The following is an 18,431-nucleotide window of genomic DNA, read 5'->3' as shown; positions in this document are numbered from 1 at the left end:
ACGTATAAAGGGCGATTATGCAATTGCGTTGAATATCATGCTAGCGTAGGTACCACGTAAATATTGGTGAAACTCGATTATTGGGGAAAATGGGAGTGAATTTGGAGGACTAAAATAATTTTATAAATTTAAAAAAAAAAAAACAAAATATTTAAAAAAAAAAAGTCAAAAAATTATGAAAACTTGTCGGATGATGTGAAACTCATTGGGAGGTCTTTTTTTGACATAAATAGAATTTTGATTAAAAAAAAAAAAACACGAACTTTTTTATACCCAAAACCAAAGGCTAGCACATGATTTTGGGCCTTTAAATGGTGATTTTGCAATGGTTTTGAAGTTCAAGCTAGTTTTCTTCCTCGTACATTGATATTAGTGAAGTTAAACCGTAGGAATAAAACAAGAGTCGATTTAGAAGTCTGAAATAATTTTATGAATTTTTGAAAGCCAAAAAATCCAAAAAATTTAGAGAACTTGGTTTTTTTAAAAGAATGTTTTTTAAGCTATTTTGGGCACAAGACTAAATGTTATAGCACACGATTTTGGACTTTTAAAGAGAGATTTCGCAATGGTGCTAAATTTCATGCTAGATTTTTACATAGCATAGATATTAGTAAAATTAGACAATAAAAAAAAAAAAGTCTATTTGAAAACCGAAATTAATTTTTACGGATTCTCAAACAAATTATTTGAAAATTTAAAAAAAAATCTGAAAAACGAAGAGATTTTGTTAAATTAAAGTGAAACTCAAAGGGCAACCTGCCCAAATAAAGTTCAGTGGAAAACCCCAATCCGTTTTGCTCGGGCTCAGAGCCATAAGAGGAGTTTGTCAAGCCGGCATTGCGGCTTGGCCCAGTTCAAGTTCTTTTCCAGGCCGGTTCGAATCTCAGCCTTTCCTCAGGATCCGGTTTGGGACAAGCCCAAGTCCGGAGGGGAAGCAGCTCCAAGGTCGGGACAAATCCGGACAACTGCTTTAAACGTCATTGGCTATAAGCAGTCAAGTGGACAAAGGATACAGAAAATGGCATTTTAAGAATAATATCAAACAATCATTGCCGTAGAACGTGAAATACAAACTCTAGGTACAAGCAAGTTCAGAGGTAATGAGGAAGCTACACCCCAGTCATAAACAAATAGGCACTGGTCATTGCCACATTAAAATCTATCTAGGACTGTACTAAAATGATTAAAACAGCACCACCAATATCCGAATTCTAACGAAGAAGTAAGAGGGCAAACAAATTCCAAACCCCCTTATTCTCTAGATTGAAGACCTCGCGGTCATTACTACATTCAAATTGTTAATACGCATTACTACACTTCTTTCAAAGAAATCCTAACAGCAAACCTAACAAATTTTATGCAATCAAAATGGTGAACAGAACTCAGCAACATTATGTTGTGAAGAAAGTCCAGATCTTCTTTCCTATTGAGGCTTCACCAGGATGTTCACACTCATCATCACTATCACCACCATCGAACCCAGAAGCATCTTCTCCAGGGGATTCACTCCTGAACTCATCCGCATCACCATAATCTCCTGCTCCTTCCGGTGTTCCATTCACTTCTTCGCTCATTGTCATTGCCATATTCTCAACAAATTGTTTTGATGCATCATTGTTGTCGACTGCTCCACACTATCACAAAAAAGTGTAGGAAAAATTATATCAAATTCAGTTCAGAAAATCAAAGACCTTCGGCATTGTGCAATCATGTAAGACTCCAATGAACGATCTCAATAAAACCAAAAAAGTATCCAAAATCAAAATACTGACAATCATAAGTGAAAAATTACTAGGCATTCCATAAGCCGTAAAGAACACACAAACCAATCTAACAATACCATTTCTTTAGTTTCACGGAGATGGGAAGTTAAGGGCCTTACCCTCACTAATTGTGAGCTTCTGCCATTGTCGCTGAAGACACCCACTGAATTTGGGGGAGCAGCTTTGGAGTTGACAATTTCATCTTCTAAGGCTCCTCGAACACCTTCAGACACTTCTTCCTTTTCTTTGTTTGGTTCAGACACAGCTGCAGCAGGGGCTCCTCTGCAAACCATTTAACAGATAAATATTAGTTGCCTAGACACGCATACCAGCCAGTCAACTTAACTGTTGCATATGTATTCATGCACAGCGAGGTCATTCATGGAAGCAAGCCAAATGGAAAACAATAATGACAATGCTTGAAATTTATGTACAATAAGGGGTGCAAGGTTATAAGGCCCACAATTTTTTTTTTTTTTGGGTTTTGGTGTGACACACTAGGTATGCAGCTGAGACAAAATTTGAAAACCTACGTTTTGGGTCGCCGGAGATTATATCGGGTTGGAACTGGTGTTTGCTCTGCTGGATCAACTTTTTGCCGTCTCTTCCTGGGCTGGCCCACCACAACACTCCCTGACTGTGCTTCACTATCATCAACATCGTGCTCACTTGTCGTTATTTGAGATGACTGAGCATGGTTCCGCTTTCGTGCATTTCTGGATGTTCCTTTATCATCTAGACTAGGTTCACCCCGACTTTCAGCAGCCTCTTGGACAGAATCATCAGCATTCCCATTTAAATTCTCACTCTCAGTTAATTCAAAACCTTCCCCAAGAATGGCCTTCGCATCTTGGACAACTGCCTTCACTGATCGTGTTCTACTGACTCTAGGCCTGCCTCTCTTCCGAGGCTGCCGACCATGATTCAAATCAGAAGGCTGGGAATTTTCCTGAACTTCTGGGGCCTTACCATTTAAGTTGTTCTGCCCATCAACCTGCTTATGTTGATCAGCTTCAACCTCCCTGGTGCTGGTCTCAGAATGGTACCTTTGAGCATCAAAAGAATCATTTACAATAGCAAAAGATAAGTCTGGCTCGTTAGTCTGACCTAACCTTCTAGATGATTCTTGTAACTTAGTTTGTCCTCCAGATGAAGGTGTCTCCTCAGTCAATTCACGAACAACAGTATTCTCACCCTTCTTACTAGGAGATAACTTGAATATCTTTGAAGTGCATTTACGGAGCCAAGATATAGTTCCAGCAGAAGCAGGAGATCCTGAAGCTAAAACATCTGGAGACATCTCACTATTTTTCTTCTCATTGACATAATCATTAGCCACCCTTGGAAGAGGAGGAACCTCTGATTTTACAATTTCCTGGACCAAATCAGACAGCACAAACTCTGAAGTTATTTCAGCACAGTGCTCACACTTCTTCTGCTTCTCAACAAAGTTAAGGAAACGGTCTCTCTCCTTTACAATTTGCTCCCTCTGCTCCTTCAACATCTTGGTAAGGCCAACAAGCATATCAATATCTTTGCGAATTCCAACTTGTTCTCCTTCCAGATGCTTTCTATGAGAATCAACTTCTTGCTTTTCTTTCTCTAATTTAAGCCTTTCTAGCTTCATTTCTTCCATCTCTTTTCTTGCTATATCTCTCAGATAATTAATATTGCTTAATTCTCTCTCTTTTTCTTCCTCAAACAACCTCTCCTTTTCTTTCAAATCTTTTTCCAACTCCTCCTGTCTATTCTGCATATCAGATTCGAGTTTTCTTTTTTGAAGCTCAAAATCGTGAAGCAGTTGCCTTCTCTCACTTTCGGCTTTCTCCGTTATCATCGACTGCTCATGGTCCATGGTGGCCTTAAATGATTCTTTGGCCACTTCAAGAGCTTCCCACTCCCTTTTTATATGGTCCTCTGCCAGTTGTTTATCTCTTTTTATCCTTTCTTCCTCCGAGAGTTTTTCCTTTTCTAGTTTTTCTGTCTGTTCACTGATTTTCTTCAGTTCTTTCTCACTTCAGCTCTTTTATCATCCAATTGTTCCCACTCTTTCTCAAAGTTCTCTTTCTGCTGCTTTAAATCCTCAGCTTCCTTCAAAAGCATTTCTTCCTGAAGCCTGCATTTTCCTATTTCCTCTTTCAATTCTGATTGCAAGCGGAGATATTCAGCCCTTTCTTCTTCACTTATTCTCAGCTGATTCTTCTCTTCATAAATCTTCAACAACTGTTGTTCATTTGCATCCCTGATCTTCTCGAGTTCAGCCTTCTCAGTCAAGATATCTTCTTTATCAGCAAGCAGTTGTTTCTTCTCTGTCTCCAAGTTCTTCTCCTCAGATTTCATTGTCTTCTCCCTTCCATTCAGATCTTTCAATTTTGATTCCACATCCTTCTCTTTATCCTTACATTTCTCCAGTCTCTTTTCCAATGCCATCTCTCTTTTCGCAATTTTCTCCTCCTTGTGATTGATTTCAGCTTCCTTCTTTTCAACTTCAACCACCTTGCTCTTGAGATCATCATCGAAAGCTTTCCTCTTTTGCTCAATCTCTAAGTCAAATTCACGCTGTTTTGCATCTAAACTTGCTTTATGTTCATCGAGTAGCTTCTCAACTTCAACCTGCAAAATTCAATGGAAAGAATTTAAATGAACATCAAAAGAAAGTAAGCAAGAAAAATCATAACTAATAATAATTCAAATCTAAATTCTATTGTATAGCGTGATTCAAACAATAAATCATTATTCTGGTTCTTCCACGCAAATAAATTTTTTACAATTAACATGGCTGCTACTCTACCAAGGGCAAAGAAAAGAGGAAATAAACTGGGTAAATATGCCTAGAAACCAGGCGCCCCCCCCCCCCCCCCCCAAAAAAAAAAAATCATCACAAAGGTATACCTTTTCTCTTGCATTAAGCTTTTCTTCCAATTGACGTAGTTCCTCCTCCTTCATCTCTAAGCTTTTCCTAGCAGCATCATATTCCTGCGTCCATTATGAAAAGCCCATATCATCATAACAATACTAATACATTCCAGATTTACAACAGCTCATCATAGAACAGCATGAAAACACTTGCCTTCTCTTTTGTAATAAGATTTGCTAGTCTTTTGTTGATATCATCTTCTTTCCTCATCAAACTTAAGTTGGTTGCATCAATTTTCTCTTGTGCCTCTTCAAGGTCCTTCTCTTTCTGCTTAAAAATCTTCTCTTTTTCATTTGCCTTTTCCTCTCTTTGGTTAACAATTCTTTGACCTTTGGCTAGCCTCTCTTCTCCATCTTGTAATTTCCTTTCCCATTCTCGCAAGTCCTCCCTCTGCTGGGAGAAAGTGCCCTCATGTGCTTCTCGCCTGAAGAAATATACCAACTTCAAAAATTAAATGCAAAATAGCATTTAAACTACGTATACAAACAGACGATAAAAAGTGCAAATGCATTCAATATAGAAACAGTAAATGTCAGGAGACTTGAGCATACTCAGCAATGAAAGATGCACGCTCCATACGTAGAGCACTTTCTCGTGATTCCAACTCGTGTGACTTCCTCTCGATCTCAGAACTCTTTCTGTTTATCTCAGCTACCTTGGCATCAACAGAACGCAACTTTGCCTCTACCTCTAAAGATTTCTCTTCAACGCTAGTGACCAAGGCATTTGCTTCAGCCAACTTTGAATCAGCTGTAAACTTTATCTCTGCATTTTCAGAACGCATCTCCCGCAAAGCCTTCTCCAACTGTAGCAACAACATTCTCCAAAAATTAAAACACACACACACAAAGTTATAATACTTTCTGTATATAGCATTCACACAAGACCTCAATCCCAACCTTTAAATGAAAAAAATATATACCAGGAAGTTCAAGTACACAGAAGTCTTAAGGTTCACAGGTTCCAAGTGGCAGACAATTTTAAACTAACAAGTTACTACATATAGTATTCACCATCCCTTAGGTGAATTCCTATTCATAACAAGAGCAAGATAATCATCATCTTTGAGAACTTCATTTCTTACTTTTGAAAAAGAAAGGAGGCAAAATGGAGATACTTAAAAAGAGCTTACGTTCATTTTTGAATTACTTGTCCCCTTCAGTATAAAATTACAACAACAGATGAAAATACTAGAAAGAATTAAGAATCAAATATGGAAAGTGGCAACCAAAACAGGCAAAGGTAATCTTACATCAAGCACGCACTGCTTCTCAACACCCAAAGCCTTCCTCAAATTCTCCTCTCGTTTCTCAACATCAGTTATTGCAATTAAATGAGCTGCTTGTTCTCGTTTAAGAGCATCCTTTGCTTCACCAAATGTCTGCTTGAGTTCTTCATACTTAGAAGACCACTCCTTTTTCTCAATCAAGAGAAGCCCCATATTGTATTGATATTCAAAAAGCTGAGGAAAAGGTTAGCAGATGAGAGTGAGAAACTGAAACTGAAACTGAAACAGAAAAATACTAAGCACAACAACAAGACATAGATACGGCAATGCCTGCCCCCCAATTACAAAAGAAAAATATGCATACACAAACTAATAACTCTTAGCAAGTATGCAACTTGCCCATAAGCACAGGAATGCAGCAGAAATGACCTTATGCAACTTACAGACATCACTAAACCAAAAGTTTTTAAAATGTCAAAACACACTCCTAACTTCACAAAGCATTCCTTATACATCACTAACCTAAAGTCTATTAAAATTCAAAATGAATGGCTTATCAATTCGCTTTATGAAGGGAATCAAAAACACAAGAAGCCTACTAAGTTTTAGTAACATTACAACTCTACTTCATTCTTTCTGAGAAGTTTACATCTTCAACCATTGTCCCTGCTTTTTAAGCCCGCAAAACACCACCATGCTTAAATGTATTGCTGTTACATTGTCTTACAGCAAGGGCAATGAAAGAATGTCTTTAAAACTGAAACACGATTAAACAATAAGTCAAAGAATTCCACCGTCCAAGTCAAAATCCCATCATATAATAAATTTCTAAGCCAATCACTTACCCAACCACTACACCAGAAACCCACATCGACAAGCCTAAAAAAAAAAAACACTAAATAAATAAATAATCAGACACTAAACTTTATCCTAAGCTAATTAAAGCATCTAATCTACAGAAACCAATCACATAAAATTACTGAACAAAACGAGAACCAGTCAACATACTCAGAAAAGACAAATTTTCACTTATATACTTAAAACTAACCTCATTTTCAAGCTTTGAAACCTTTTCGGCCAAAGATTCCACATCATCAGCTAGCCCGACACCGTTTTGTGGAGTCCTGGGTTCAGTAAAAGCAACAATACTCTTTCCCTTCCCAGTAAGTCCGTCAACCGTAGTCGGATTCGAAACCGACCCGGTTCCATTCTTCTCGCCTCTTGGCGTCAACGACCAGCCCGACCAAGCCTTCTTCTGCGGTGTAAACATTTAGTTGAATTCCCGCAATTGCCACTCAACGTACTCGAATTTTACAGATCGTGAACTCATAAGAAACCTAACCCTCAGTTTTCATATGCCGTCACGGACTTGAACGAGAATTCCCAAATTGCTGGGTGAAGTGAAGTTTTCAAAGTTCGAGCAATACGAGGGCAGAGTCTTTGTAACTCTATTGTTCTGTAATTATTTCTCTAAATTTGAAAACCCTAATTCGCGGACGTCAACGGAACTAATAAATTCCGGCGAGTAAGTGGATTTGAAATCCGATAACGTCTATAAACAGCTTTCTCTCACTAAGCAACTTTCTCTCTCTTTTTCAGCCCACACTTTTGTGTGCTTTGCTCGGATCATTCACGCTCCTTCCTTTTTTATTTCTGGGCCCCGACATCATTGCCCTTTTTAAATTACCCTCTTACCCTTGAATTTTTTAATTATGTAACAAGTGAATGTCTTCACATTTTCCCATTTTTCCTAATTAAAAATTTTAATAAAGTTTTCAAATAGATCTTAATTATTTTTTATAAATTTCTAATTCTATTAAATAAATTTTTGAAGTTCATATCAAACTTTAAAAAGTACGCATAACTTCTAAAACTTGTTATTAAGTTAGCTCATACAACCTAATTAATCAATTAATTTGTGACTTATAAATACTTTGAAAAAAATTATCTGCATTAGTAATTAATTACAAAAAAGATTTAAAATATTTAATTTTGAGGATAAATTTACAAAAGAAAACTTTAATGATATATTAACAAAATTGCTCATAATAGATCATCAAGAAGTCAGGTCAATAATATTTAAGTTTTATTAAAATATATTCTTAGATAAATTGGATAAATACATAATACTTGATTAGATATTTTTAGTTCTCAACGAAAATTATAATTTTCTACATTTGTCTCTATTTTGAGTCAAAAGTAAGCGTAATCCTATCCTATCACATAAATGTAAGGGTAGTTTTGGAATAAGAGGGCGGCTCGGGGGCGGAGGAGAACATGGTTGTTTGGGTTGTCATAAGTGCGATTACGAAACTGGCCTTGATTGGTAAGAGAAGATAGGGGCGGGGTGAGATCAAATTATGGAGTGAAGTGGGGATAGGATAGGAATTACAGGTGGGGTTGGAAACTTGGAATTAAAAGAATGAGAATGAACCGTATGGTATGGAAATGCCACGGTGTTAACGAGCTGTTATGCTAACTTAGGGAATGAGTTGATTGGGTGTTCAAGATAGGAATCTCGTTTGTCCCCACGTGGCTTCAACCCCATCATTATTCTTTCAATACACATCACACACACGCTCTCTCTCTCTCCACCCTCGGGTTCTCAATTTGTAATCGAAAATAGTCACTCACTCATCTTATGCTAAGCACGTAGTTAGATGTTAAAATCTTCCGTGATTAGAGAAATTATATGATATATCAGAGATACTGTTTTAGATATATATCAACTAAATAATATTATGATATATGTGTATTTATTTTTAAAAAATATTATATATGTGATAATTATATTAAATTCAACTACATATATCATGCATGCATTAATTGGTTGTAATACATCAGAGGTATTCTAAAAATTCTTCCGATATGGTAAATTTATAAATATAACCAAAAAAATAGCAGCTCACCCATCTTATGGCAAGCACGAAGTTAGATGTTAAATTTTTTGTATGGAAAATTTATAAAAAAACCAAAACAATTATTTGTGTTTAGAAATTTTCAAAAAAAAATGTGTTATTTAATAGAAATGAATAAATGTTGATTTGATTCAGTTTAAAAGATAACTAATTTTGAATTATCTCGTTGTAAAATTATAATTTTTAAAATATTCTCAAATTATAAACCTCAATTTATCTTTATTTTATAAAGAACATCAATTTTTTTTATTAACACAATCTCATAATAAAAATTGAATAAGTTAAAGTTCACAATAATTTAAGAAATATTTTAAAAATTATTATTTTATGAGGGAAGTAATTTGAAATTGACTCTTAGAAAAAAAAAACGTATATAGTGAATCAATCCGTTCATTTTCTTTAACTCTTTTTATGTTTGCAGATAAATTAGAAAGGGGTTAACATGTTTAAATAATTGATATGTGAGTGGTATATGTAATTAGTGAGAAGAAAGGACCAGGAAAATTTGTGGAGTGAGCTTTTTGGAGGAAAATGACAATAATAATGCACGTAACCAAGAGAATTATTTGAAGATGAACTTTGAATCATTTAATTTAAGCTACTTAGCTTAAACCTAAACAGTCTTCGTAAAAATAGAAAGCTGAGGACAAATTTATTATTTTTAGTTTTTAAATGGAGTATTTTTGTTTGATTTACAGGAAAAGAACACCACGCTAAGAGTATTAATAGCTTATAGAACTACTTATTTGACCCAATATATATAATGAAATATTATTTAATTAATTTTTAGACTATTGAAAAATCAAAGTTTGAAGAAAATTAAAATGCGATTCCTATCTGACTAATGAATTGAATTTGGTGAATTAAAATTACTTGAAGTGAATAAACATATTTATTCACAGTAAAATTCATAGTAGTGGTTCTTTTTCAAACAATTATAATCCTGAGTTTATAAATTCAATCTTTCTATAGTTGACTGGGTTTGTATAAATAAATCACTTTAATTAGATTGGTTTGAACCCCAATTACCAATAGACACCAAGGGCATGTTCAGTACGTCAAATGAGACTAAGAGCCCATTTGGGATTACTTTTGAGAACTTCAAAAGTGATTTTCAAAAGTTAAAAGTAAATTTTAGTATTTGGTAAATTTAAAAAAAAAATAATTTTAGCAAAATCACATCATTCTACAACAGATTTTGAAAACCCACTCCTTTGAAAAATTAAAGAAGGAGTGGCTTTTAAAAATCTGATTTTAAAAATCACTTTTATACTTAATACAATTGCACATTCATCCTCATATATTATTATAAAAATTTAAAATTATTCTTATTAATTAGGAAATGAAATCACTTACTTTAAAGAAATTATTATTATTGTTGATTATATTGAGATGCCCCAAAAAAATAAAATTAATATCATAAAATATTTTTAATTATCAATTATTATATATAAAAAAATTATATACATGTTTATAAATATGTAAATAAATTTTATTTAATATTATACACAATTAACATTTTTACAACAACTTAACAATAGAATTTAACAAACGTATACGATTACTTTTAAAACTCTTAACACTTTTAAAAATAAAATTTTACCAAACATTTAACTTATTCTCTTCATAGTTGATTATTTTTACAGCACAACTAATAACAATTATTTTAAAAGCTGCGGTATTACCATAATTAATAATGATAATTTTAGATTTTTATAATATTTGTGAAGATATCTATTGAATTATAGACCAAAACTACTTTACATCATGGATTTGGTACCCCCACTCGTTTGACATTTACCAAAGTCAACGTTGGATTTTATCTAACGGCTACAAAAGATACACATAAAGAATTATGAGCAACCTGAGAAATAGGTTAGGAGCCGGTCACCTGGTGGAAAACAACTAATTGGAAAAGAGCACATGTAATCGATCAGAAGTTTTTTAAGTTTTTTGACAGCTTACGCATTTAAACAAATAACAAACCGAGATATGCAGGCAACTTTTTGCAAGCGTGCTAGTATTGGTTGGACTAAGATTGATACAAAATTTCTCATAATTATGTCTTAAATATTTGCAAATGATCAGGTTATGTATTGCCGAACATAATATATTACCATTTTCTACTTCTTCGTGCCATGCTCTATTTTACAACCAAGTCTAACATCCTATGCCCATTTATGCTTCTTCATGCCTACCCAGCTCCCACCAACTCTGCAACCTTATAGAGCTGGTCGAGTAAAGCACGTTGTTGCCGAGAAATCTCTTCACTCCCCGACCTAAAACCTTCTGTTTTGCTGCTTCCATCAAACTTTTTTGTCGAAGATGCTGAGGAAGAAAATGCACATTTTGAAGAAAACCCATTTGTTGTTGATGGTTTCTGAGTAAGAACTCATGGCGTGGATAAGAGAACGGTAGTTTGGAGATGTAAGGAGAGGAAATGTCTAAACTTCCTGATGAGTTGTGGCGCTTTGGTTGTGGCTGAAGCAAGTGGCTGTGGTGGTGATGGTGTTCCTGGTGCAGAGGAGAAGCACTCAAAGGCAAAAGAAAGTTTGGATTTTGACGATGCTGAGACTGTACATGTTGGTGATTCATAAATATCTGAGGATAAAAAAAACTACATCTTCAGCCGGTTATCTATTTTCTAAATATTAAATCTCAACCATTAAATATCTTTCTTCACAATCTAAAGGGTCATTGGCTATAAGACAAATAACTGGGGCACCAAACCCATAATGCAAGGTAGCTGGACCCTGAATTATAACAAGTATAAAACTAATTCTCATAATTAGATTTTAAAAAACTAATCATTCCCTCGGTTTTCAAAATATATTGTAGGATAAAATGATTTTGTCAAAAATAATTTCTAAAAAAATTTACAAAATACCAAAATTAACTTTTAATTTTTCAAAAATAATTTTTAAATCTCCCAAAAATAATCTCCAATGGATCCTAAATTAGATTGAAATGATAAAACTAAATGGATTTTATTTAGTATTATATCCATCTCTTATTTATATTAGTAGATTAACAAATTAACATTTAATGTAACTTCATGTAGAGATGACTTATCATAAAAGTCTATGGAATGCATTTGATAAATCGGTCTCTGTATTCAAAACATCAATGGTATGTAGAAAAAAATTTTACTCCTAAACAAAAATGCATGATCTGTCGTATTAATCATGACATAAAATTTATGTGACATATCATTATAATTTCAGCACAAAGAGGACATATAAACATTTTTACTTTGAAGTAAAAATTACACAACATGTTTTTATTATTTCTTATTACCGATGAAAGGTATAATAGTTAAGGTCGTGCATGAGATGTCATTTAAAATTTCAGCACATAAATAACAAGTCAAATTATTAGTTGATTGAATTGTGTAAATAACTTTAATTAATTACTAAACTAAGCTATGTCAAAAACTCTTTGATTAGTTTTGTTTTCTGGGCCGAGTAACTCAATTGGAATGTATATCGTAATGAAACATTAACTTGTCTTTTCACAACGACTTCTAATCTACGACCCATGGCATGACTCAACGTCGACTTGTAAAATAAATATACCAATGACTCAACTTAAGCATCCATTTATATTTGTATTTTTGTGTCATATATTTTTAATATCTTAACGCCCACACATTTATTATATAAACTTTTATGCTACATTATTTTATTTTTTTTTCAAAACTGATGGATGAAAGCCAAATCAATAATTTTTTTTTAGCTCCCATCTCTTTAAATATGTAAAATTTTGGTGATCAATTAAATAAAATTTCTTAAAAATCAATTGAGGCAGTTATTGATTTCGCCAAAGCAATTTAATGAATTAAATGATAAGAACTGAAGCAAATTCATGAACTAAATGTTAAACTAACCAAATATTTCATAAAATAAGCTTAAATAGTTGATTTTTACTAGTGAAAATATCAAACTAATGTAATCCATTACAAATTCATGAACTAAATGTTAAACTAACCAAATATTTCATACAATAAGCTTAAATAGTTGATTTTTGCTGGTGAAAATATCAAACTAATGTAATCCATTACAAATTTTTACATACCACATAAATAAAAAAAAAAAAAAAAAAAGAAATCTTGAAACAAAGGTGAGGTTTGTTTTCAAAAGTCTTTCTCGTCATTTGAGGTGTGTTTCCGAGCATAACAAAACGCAAATTCAAGACCCAATTCCAGACTAGACCTGCAAAAAGACAAACAAACAAAGTTTTAGTTCGGTTCGGTTCGGTTGAGTTGAGTTTAACCTCTCTTTCTAAATCTTTAATCACTTTTAGTTTTGTCAAGCACAAAGAATACCAGAGAGGAGCCAGCATGTGTGAGCGTTTGTTTGAGCCGTGTTATAAGTGTTTTAACACGAGGATAGTTTAGTAATTTCACGTGAGCTTTTAGAGGGTATTGATGAAAATTTTGGCAATTCTGTGTTTAGGGTATTAAGATAATTTTGAAAGTATCCCGGTGTATCATCATCAATTGTCTCGAGGAGATTGAGAAAAGAAGGGGAAAAAAAGGCACTCGTCTCAAAGGCTAATGGCAGCGGCGGCAACAGAGGCGCCCAGATCTTCTTCAAGTGGGTCTGCTGATTCGTACATCGGTAGCTTGATCAGCTTGACTTCCAAGTCTGAGATTCGTTACGAGGGTGTTCTCTTTAACATCAACACTGAAGAATCTAGCATCGGTTTGAGAAATGGTAAATTATCGTTTCCAAAATTTCTTCGGGGCTGGGGGTTTTGCTTTTTCAAAATTTGTTTTATGTTTAGGCTTACCAAGGGGTTTGGTTTTTGGGCGTGTACGGAAGATGAGATTTTTGTTGATTTTAAGATGGAGTTTTGTTTTGCTTGTTATTATGATGCAGATTCTGTAATTTTAAAATTTTGGGATGCTTTAGCTTAAAAGAAAAAAGGAATTATTGTTGGGCGTTATTGATGCGATATATTTGCATATGCTATATTGTGGAGTTTTTAAAAAAATGGTTAAAGGAAACATGTAACTATGTAAGCTTGATGAGGAGTGTTGGAGCTAAGTACGTGCCAGTAGAAGATAAACTATGTGTGTAGGCTATAGCAGCATCTTATGATGTTATAACAATTGCATTAAGCTAGACCATATTAATTATTAGTGGCAAGAATGTCGGTAGTATTGGAAATGAAAGTATCCCACCTCACTCTTGGAGAATGAGATCTGCAATGTCCAAATGTTCTTCTTCACATGATAATATCAGTTTGACGACCAATCCTCTACTCTGCTTTCACTGTTGTGGCTCCATGACTTTACCTTCTGTGCCTCCATGGAGGTTACCTTTTTGCCAACCAAGCATGGCACTAACATCTCTCTGTCTCCCAATCATGTGGCATTTAGCTTTTATGCCACCCTAAGCGGACTGTCTTGCTACTGCCGTTTTGCTTCCTTTAACGGTCAAAGGGATATTTTCTGTCTGCTGTTATATTCTTATTGCATATTACTAATATCTTCAGGGAAAAAGGCTGGATTATAGATTTTTTTTTTCCCTCATAAATTATCCTGTTGGTTGTGGTGGTGAAATGTTTTGCTTTGAAAATTAGGAAATTTCTTCTCTTTTAGTATATCTTCTTTCCTTTTATTGGTGCTATAAAGATGTAAACATTATTGTGGTTCTAATTATGTTTCCTAACTTTGCAGTAAGATCGTTTGGAACAGAAGGGCGAAGAAAAGACGGTCCCCAGGTTCCACCAAGTGATAAAATTTATGAGTACATACTCTTTCGAGGAAGTGATATCAAGGTATTCCAGACAATTCCATTTGAGAGTTAATGGTTTCCAAATGGATAAGAGAATTCTACCTTTTTGCAAGTTACTACTTACTACTGAGCCTTATTGTTGTCAATTGTGAATAGAAGTTCAGTCTGGGTTTTTGGTCTCTGGAGGACACATTGGATTGACTTTAGATGAGGGTAATCTCATTGATTAGCATTGTCTCCTTACCATTACTGGTGATGCTATTAGTGGTCCACGCTTAAGTCAGACTAGGGACTGGACTTTAAGGTCTGTGATCAGAAAAGACATTCAAGTCTGTATGGTGTGCAGAGACCCTTTTGTTTTAAAATGTTCAACTAACATGAGAAAATCATTTATCTGTCATGTATCTTATTGTATGAAATAATTGTTCAATATTTAGTAAATCAGAGTCATATCTTAATAGAACATTCTTTTTTGTTTCTTTTTACAGGATTTGCAGGTCAAATCTTCCCCACCAGTTCAGACTACAACATCTATACACAATGATCCTGCTATTATACAGGTAAAGGATGTTCGTAAATCTTTTTCCTTGCGTGTGAATTATCTGAGCCTGGATTCGATAATTTTTCATGCTGGAGTATAATTTATGATGTATCCAAATTTATAGACATTATTTTCAAATCCTTGTGCAGTCGCACTATTCTCAGGCAGCAATTGCATCTACAAGCTTGCCTTCTGGTACTGGATCATTACCTGATCCAACTTCCCAAACGTCACAGCTAGGACTTTCCAGACCTCCATTTCAGGGGAATCCTCCCCTTTATCAGCCAGGTGGCAGTTTGGGTGCATGGGGTTCATCACCCATGCCCACAACAAATGGTGCTGGGCTTGCCATGCCTATGTACTGGCAAGGATTCTATGGGTCACCGAATGGGCTTCAGGGCCAGCAGCAACCTTTGCTTCAACCCCCTCCTGGATTGTCAATGCTACCGTCCATGCAGCAATCCATGCAATATCCTGCCATGAATCCTTCTCTACCTACTGGGGTTTCCAACTTACCAGCTTCCCAATTGGCAGAACACCGCCCTCCTTTGATGCCACCCATTAGTACAGGAACCTTGAATTTGCTGTCTCCTATGCTTCCTGCACAATCTTCTGCAATGATTTCAGACTCATCAACAAATCTGATTCCTGACAAGGCTTCCACCCAAACTCTTCCGACTGCAGCTCCAAGTACTAGTTTACCTTTGGTGCCTCCTCTGAATTCTGGTATAGATAAAACTGCTGTTGCACCAGTTTCCGAGCCTAAATCAGTTCCTGGCCCCATAATGCCATTTCAAAGCACCGTGTCTGAATCTGTCTCAACTGTTGGGATGTCAAGTTCGATTCTGAATGATGGAATAATGCCTTCTTTGGTAACCCCTGGCCAACTGCTGCAGCCTGGACTGCCTGCAGTATCTTCATCCCAGTCTTCACAAGCAGCTCAAAAGGATGTTGAGGTAGTACAGTTATCATCGTCTGAATCAGCAGCAGCACCACCACCAGCCTCAGACGTGCAGGAACCAATATTGCCTCTACCTTCAACAACTGAGCGTAAGGTATTGGTGCATTATCTGACTTCCATAGAGCAAAGTTTTGTGATTGCGTAATGCAAAACATTGGACTCTATGTTATGGAATTAAGTCTAGCGTTGGATTGCTATTAGTTAATGTTATTGTTTTTTCTTTCCTGAACTTCTATTGTATGCCTTCATTTTGTGGTCAGATTGTTAATTGATTGAAATCAATGTCATGTACTTTGATTTGAAGTTTTTGTTGTTTCTATTTTCCAATCTAGCCATATGGAGCTCCTACTTCTACTCAATATGGTTATAGAGGAGGACGTGGAAGAGGTAGAGGACGAGGAAATGAGGTATGCCTTTCTTGTTGCCCGAATGTCATTGCAGCACACGTTCGCCTTTATTTTTTCTTTTTCCATAATTGAAAACAAACAGAACTTCAACAGTCTCTTGAAGTAGCACCAACCAAGATATGCATTAAATCTGACTGTTTTTTCCATAATGGAAGACAAACAAAACAGGAAGTTTTCAACAGTCTCTTGAGGTAGCACTGATGTATGCTGTATATCCTTCTACATTTTTCCTATCGTTTTTGTTATTGCCTTAGTGGTAATTCAAAATATTGGATCTTCGAAGTTTCATGCTTGGCCTTTTTGGTAATTTAAAATTCTAGATCTTCTGAGAAAAAGTGGACATTGATTGAGATGTTATGTACATTTAAAGTTAGCTCTGCGTAGCGTTTGAAAATTCAGATAATGAAATGGTATCATACCTTCAGTATGATGAGAATTTACTGTAATTCTATCAGGCACATATATGCTATGAGTTTAGTTAATTCTCGACATTCTGTGGAGTCAATGAGTCTTAATCCCCCAGGTTCACAATATCCTTTCGAATCAATGTGAAGTTAGACTGTTCCTTTATTCCGATATTCTCAAGAATTAACGGAATATTAGAATTTTAAACTTTTGCTTCATCAGTTTGGTATGAAAAAAAAAAAAAAAAGTTTCAGCCCCCGCGTTGGCTACCATCCACGGTCACTGGCATCAAATTTCCATCTCGTTTCTGTGGACCTCAACCACAATTCAAACCAGAAAGAGTCATCCATTAAACTTCTGCTGCATCAGCTTAGCATTACATGCAATCTGCATCATCAGGCATTATTTTTGTTTAATTTTTCCAAGTACTGGTTAATATCAAAATTTGTTTGTTTTGCTTGTGTAGGATCTCTGTTATCGTTTGTTGATTATTAAAAAAAAATATTATGCATTCCAATAAATCACAGATACATGGAATATGACGCTGTACACGTGTTATTGCAGCTTTCACGCTCGGCAACTAGATTCACAGAGGATTTTGATTTTATAGCTATGAATGAGAAATTTAACAAAGATGAGGTATGGGGCCATCTTGGTAAAAGTAACAAAGCTCTGGATGATGGGGATAATTATGAAGATGAAGAAGATGTTGGATCTTCAAAACATGAAAACAAGGTTAATTTTGCTCCTCTCTCTCTGTTTCATACACAGGCACAGAATACATGATTTATAAGGTGAAAAGTAAGCTTACTATGTTCTTTTACTCATTGCCTGTTGTTGACACTTTCCTCTGTTATACAGCCTGTTTATGTTAAGGATGACTTTTTTGATTCCTTATCATGTGATGCCCTTAATAGTGGATCGCATAATGGAAGGCCTCGGTTTTCAGAGCAAGTGAGAAGAGATACAGAGGTACTTTTTCTGTTTTTCCCACCATTCTTCCCTGCATATAATCTATCAACAATTAGTTCTGTGAAGTGTCTGAGTCTTTTGAATTGGTAAACTGATGAATGTGAACAATGATCATTTTCTAGACCTTCGGTGATTTCCCAAGGTATCACGGTGGGCGAGGTGGCCGTGGGGCTTATCGCGGTGGCCGGTCACGGGGTTCTTATCACGGAAGGGGCTATGGCTATGCTCCACGAGGTCGTGGATACGGATATGGCATGTCGCGAACTTCCTAATCTGTCCTCGTCGTGCGTGCAACACAATAATAATGGTGTTGATTGTTAGATGTTTTAACTTACATGTGCCCCCATCCCACCAAGATTATATTTATAGGTGGTGTTTGTACTTCCTGTTGTGGTTTTGTTGTTGGGATTTAGGTGAAAATAAACAAGCATCAGACAAGACAAAACACTGCTATGTATGCTTTCCCATTGCATGGTTGAATAAGCTTTGTTAGTAGATTGTTTAACACAAATTTAGTTTTGGTTTAAGGTTTCTTCAGACTTTCAATATTCCTCGTCTTTGCTTGGTGAATGATTTTA

General features: G+C 35.3%; 2 protein-coding genes across 2 annotated transcripts; one reads left to right on the top strand and one right to left on the bottom strand.

Annotated features, from left to right (window-relative positions):
* Window positions 1–1,038: 1,038 nt before the first annotated feature.
* LOC18039142 (protein CROWDED NUCLEI 1) lies at window positions 1,039–7,513 on the bottom strand. Its single transcript, XM_024181527.1, is given in 9 exon segments — window positions 1,039–1,634; window positions 1,883–2,045; window positions 2,297–3,779; window positions 3,782–4,376; window positions 4,656–4,739; window positions 4,834–5,104; window positions 5,232–5,485; window positions 5,933–6,142; window positions 6,957–7,513. Coding segments are annotated over 9 exon segments (3,525 nt in total). The 5' UTR covers window positions 7,179–7,513; the 3' UTR covers window positions 1,039–1,391.
* A 5,768-nt stretch (window positions 7,514–13,281) lies between these two features.
* On the top strand, window positions 13,282–18,401 carry LOC18039141 (protein decapping 5). The gene is made up of 8 exons (XM_006430762.2): window positions 13,282–13,541; window positions 14,510–14,610; window positions 15,056–15,127; window positions 15,258–16,163; window positions 16,402–16,476; window positions 17,446–17,616; window positions 17,743–17,853; window positions 17,976–18,401. The coding sequence occupies exons 1-8, from the start codon at window positions 13,382–13,384 to the stop codon at window positions 18,123–18,125; spliced, it is 1,746 nt and encodes a 581-aa protein (XP_006430825.1). The 5' UTR covers window positions 13,282–13,381; the 3' UTR covers window positions 18,126–18,401.
* The last annotated feature ends 30 nt before the right edge of the window (window positions 18,402–18,431 follow it).

The sequence above is a fragment of the Citrus clementina genome, unplaced genomic scaffold, assembly GCF_000493195.1.
Source record: "Citrus clementina cultivar Clemenules unplaced genomic scaffold, Citrus_clementina_v1.0 scaffold_6, whole genome shotgun sequence".
In the NCBI taxonomy this organism is placed as follows: domain Eukaryota; kingdom Viridiplantae; phylum Streptophyta; class Magnoliopsida; order Sapindales; family Rutaceae; genus Citrus; species Citrus x clementina.
The sequence above is the reverse complement of the archived record's forward strand: the minus strand, read 5'-3'. Positions and strand labels throughout refer to the sequence as shown.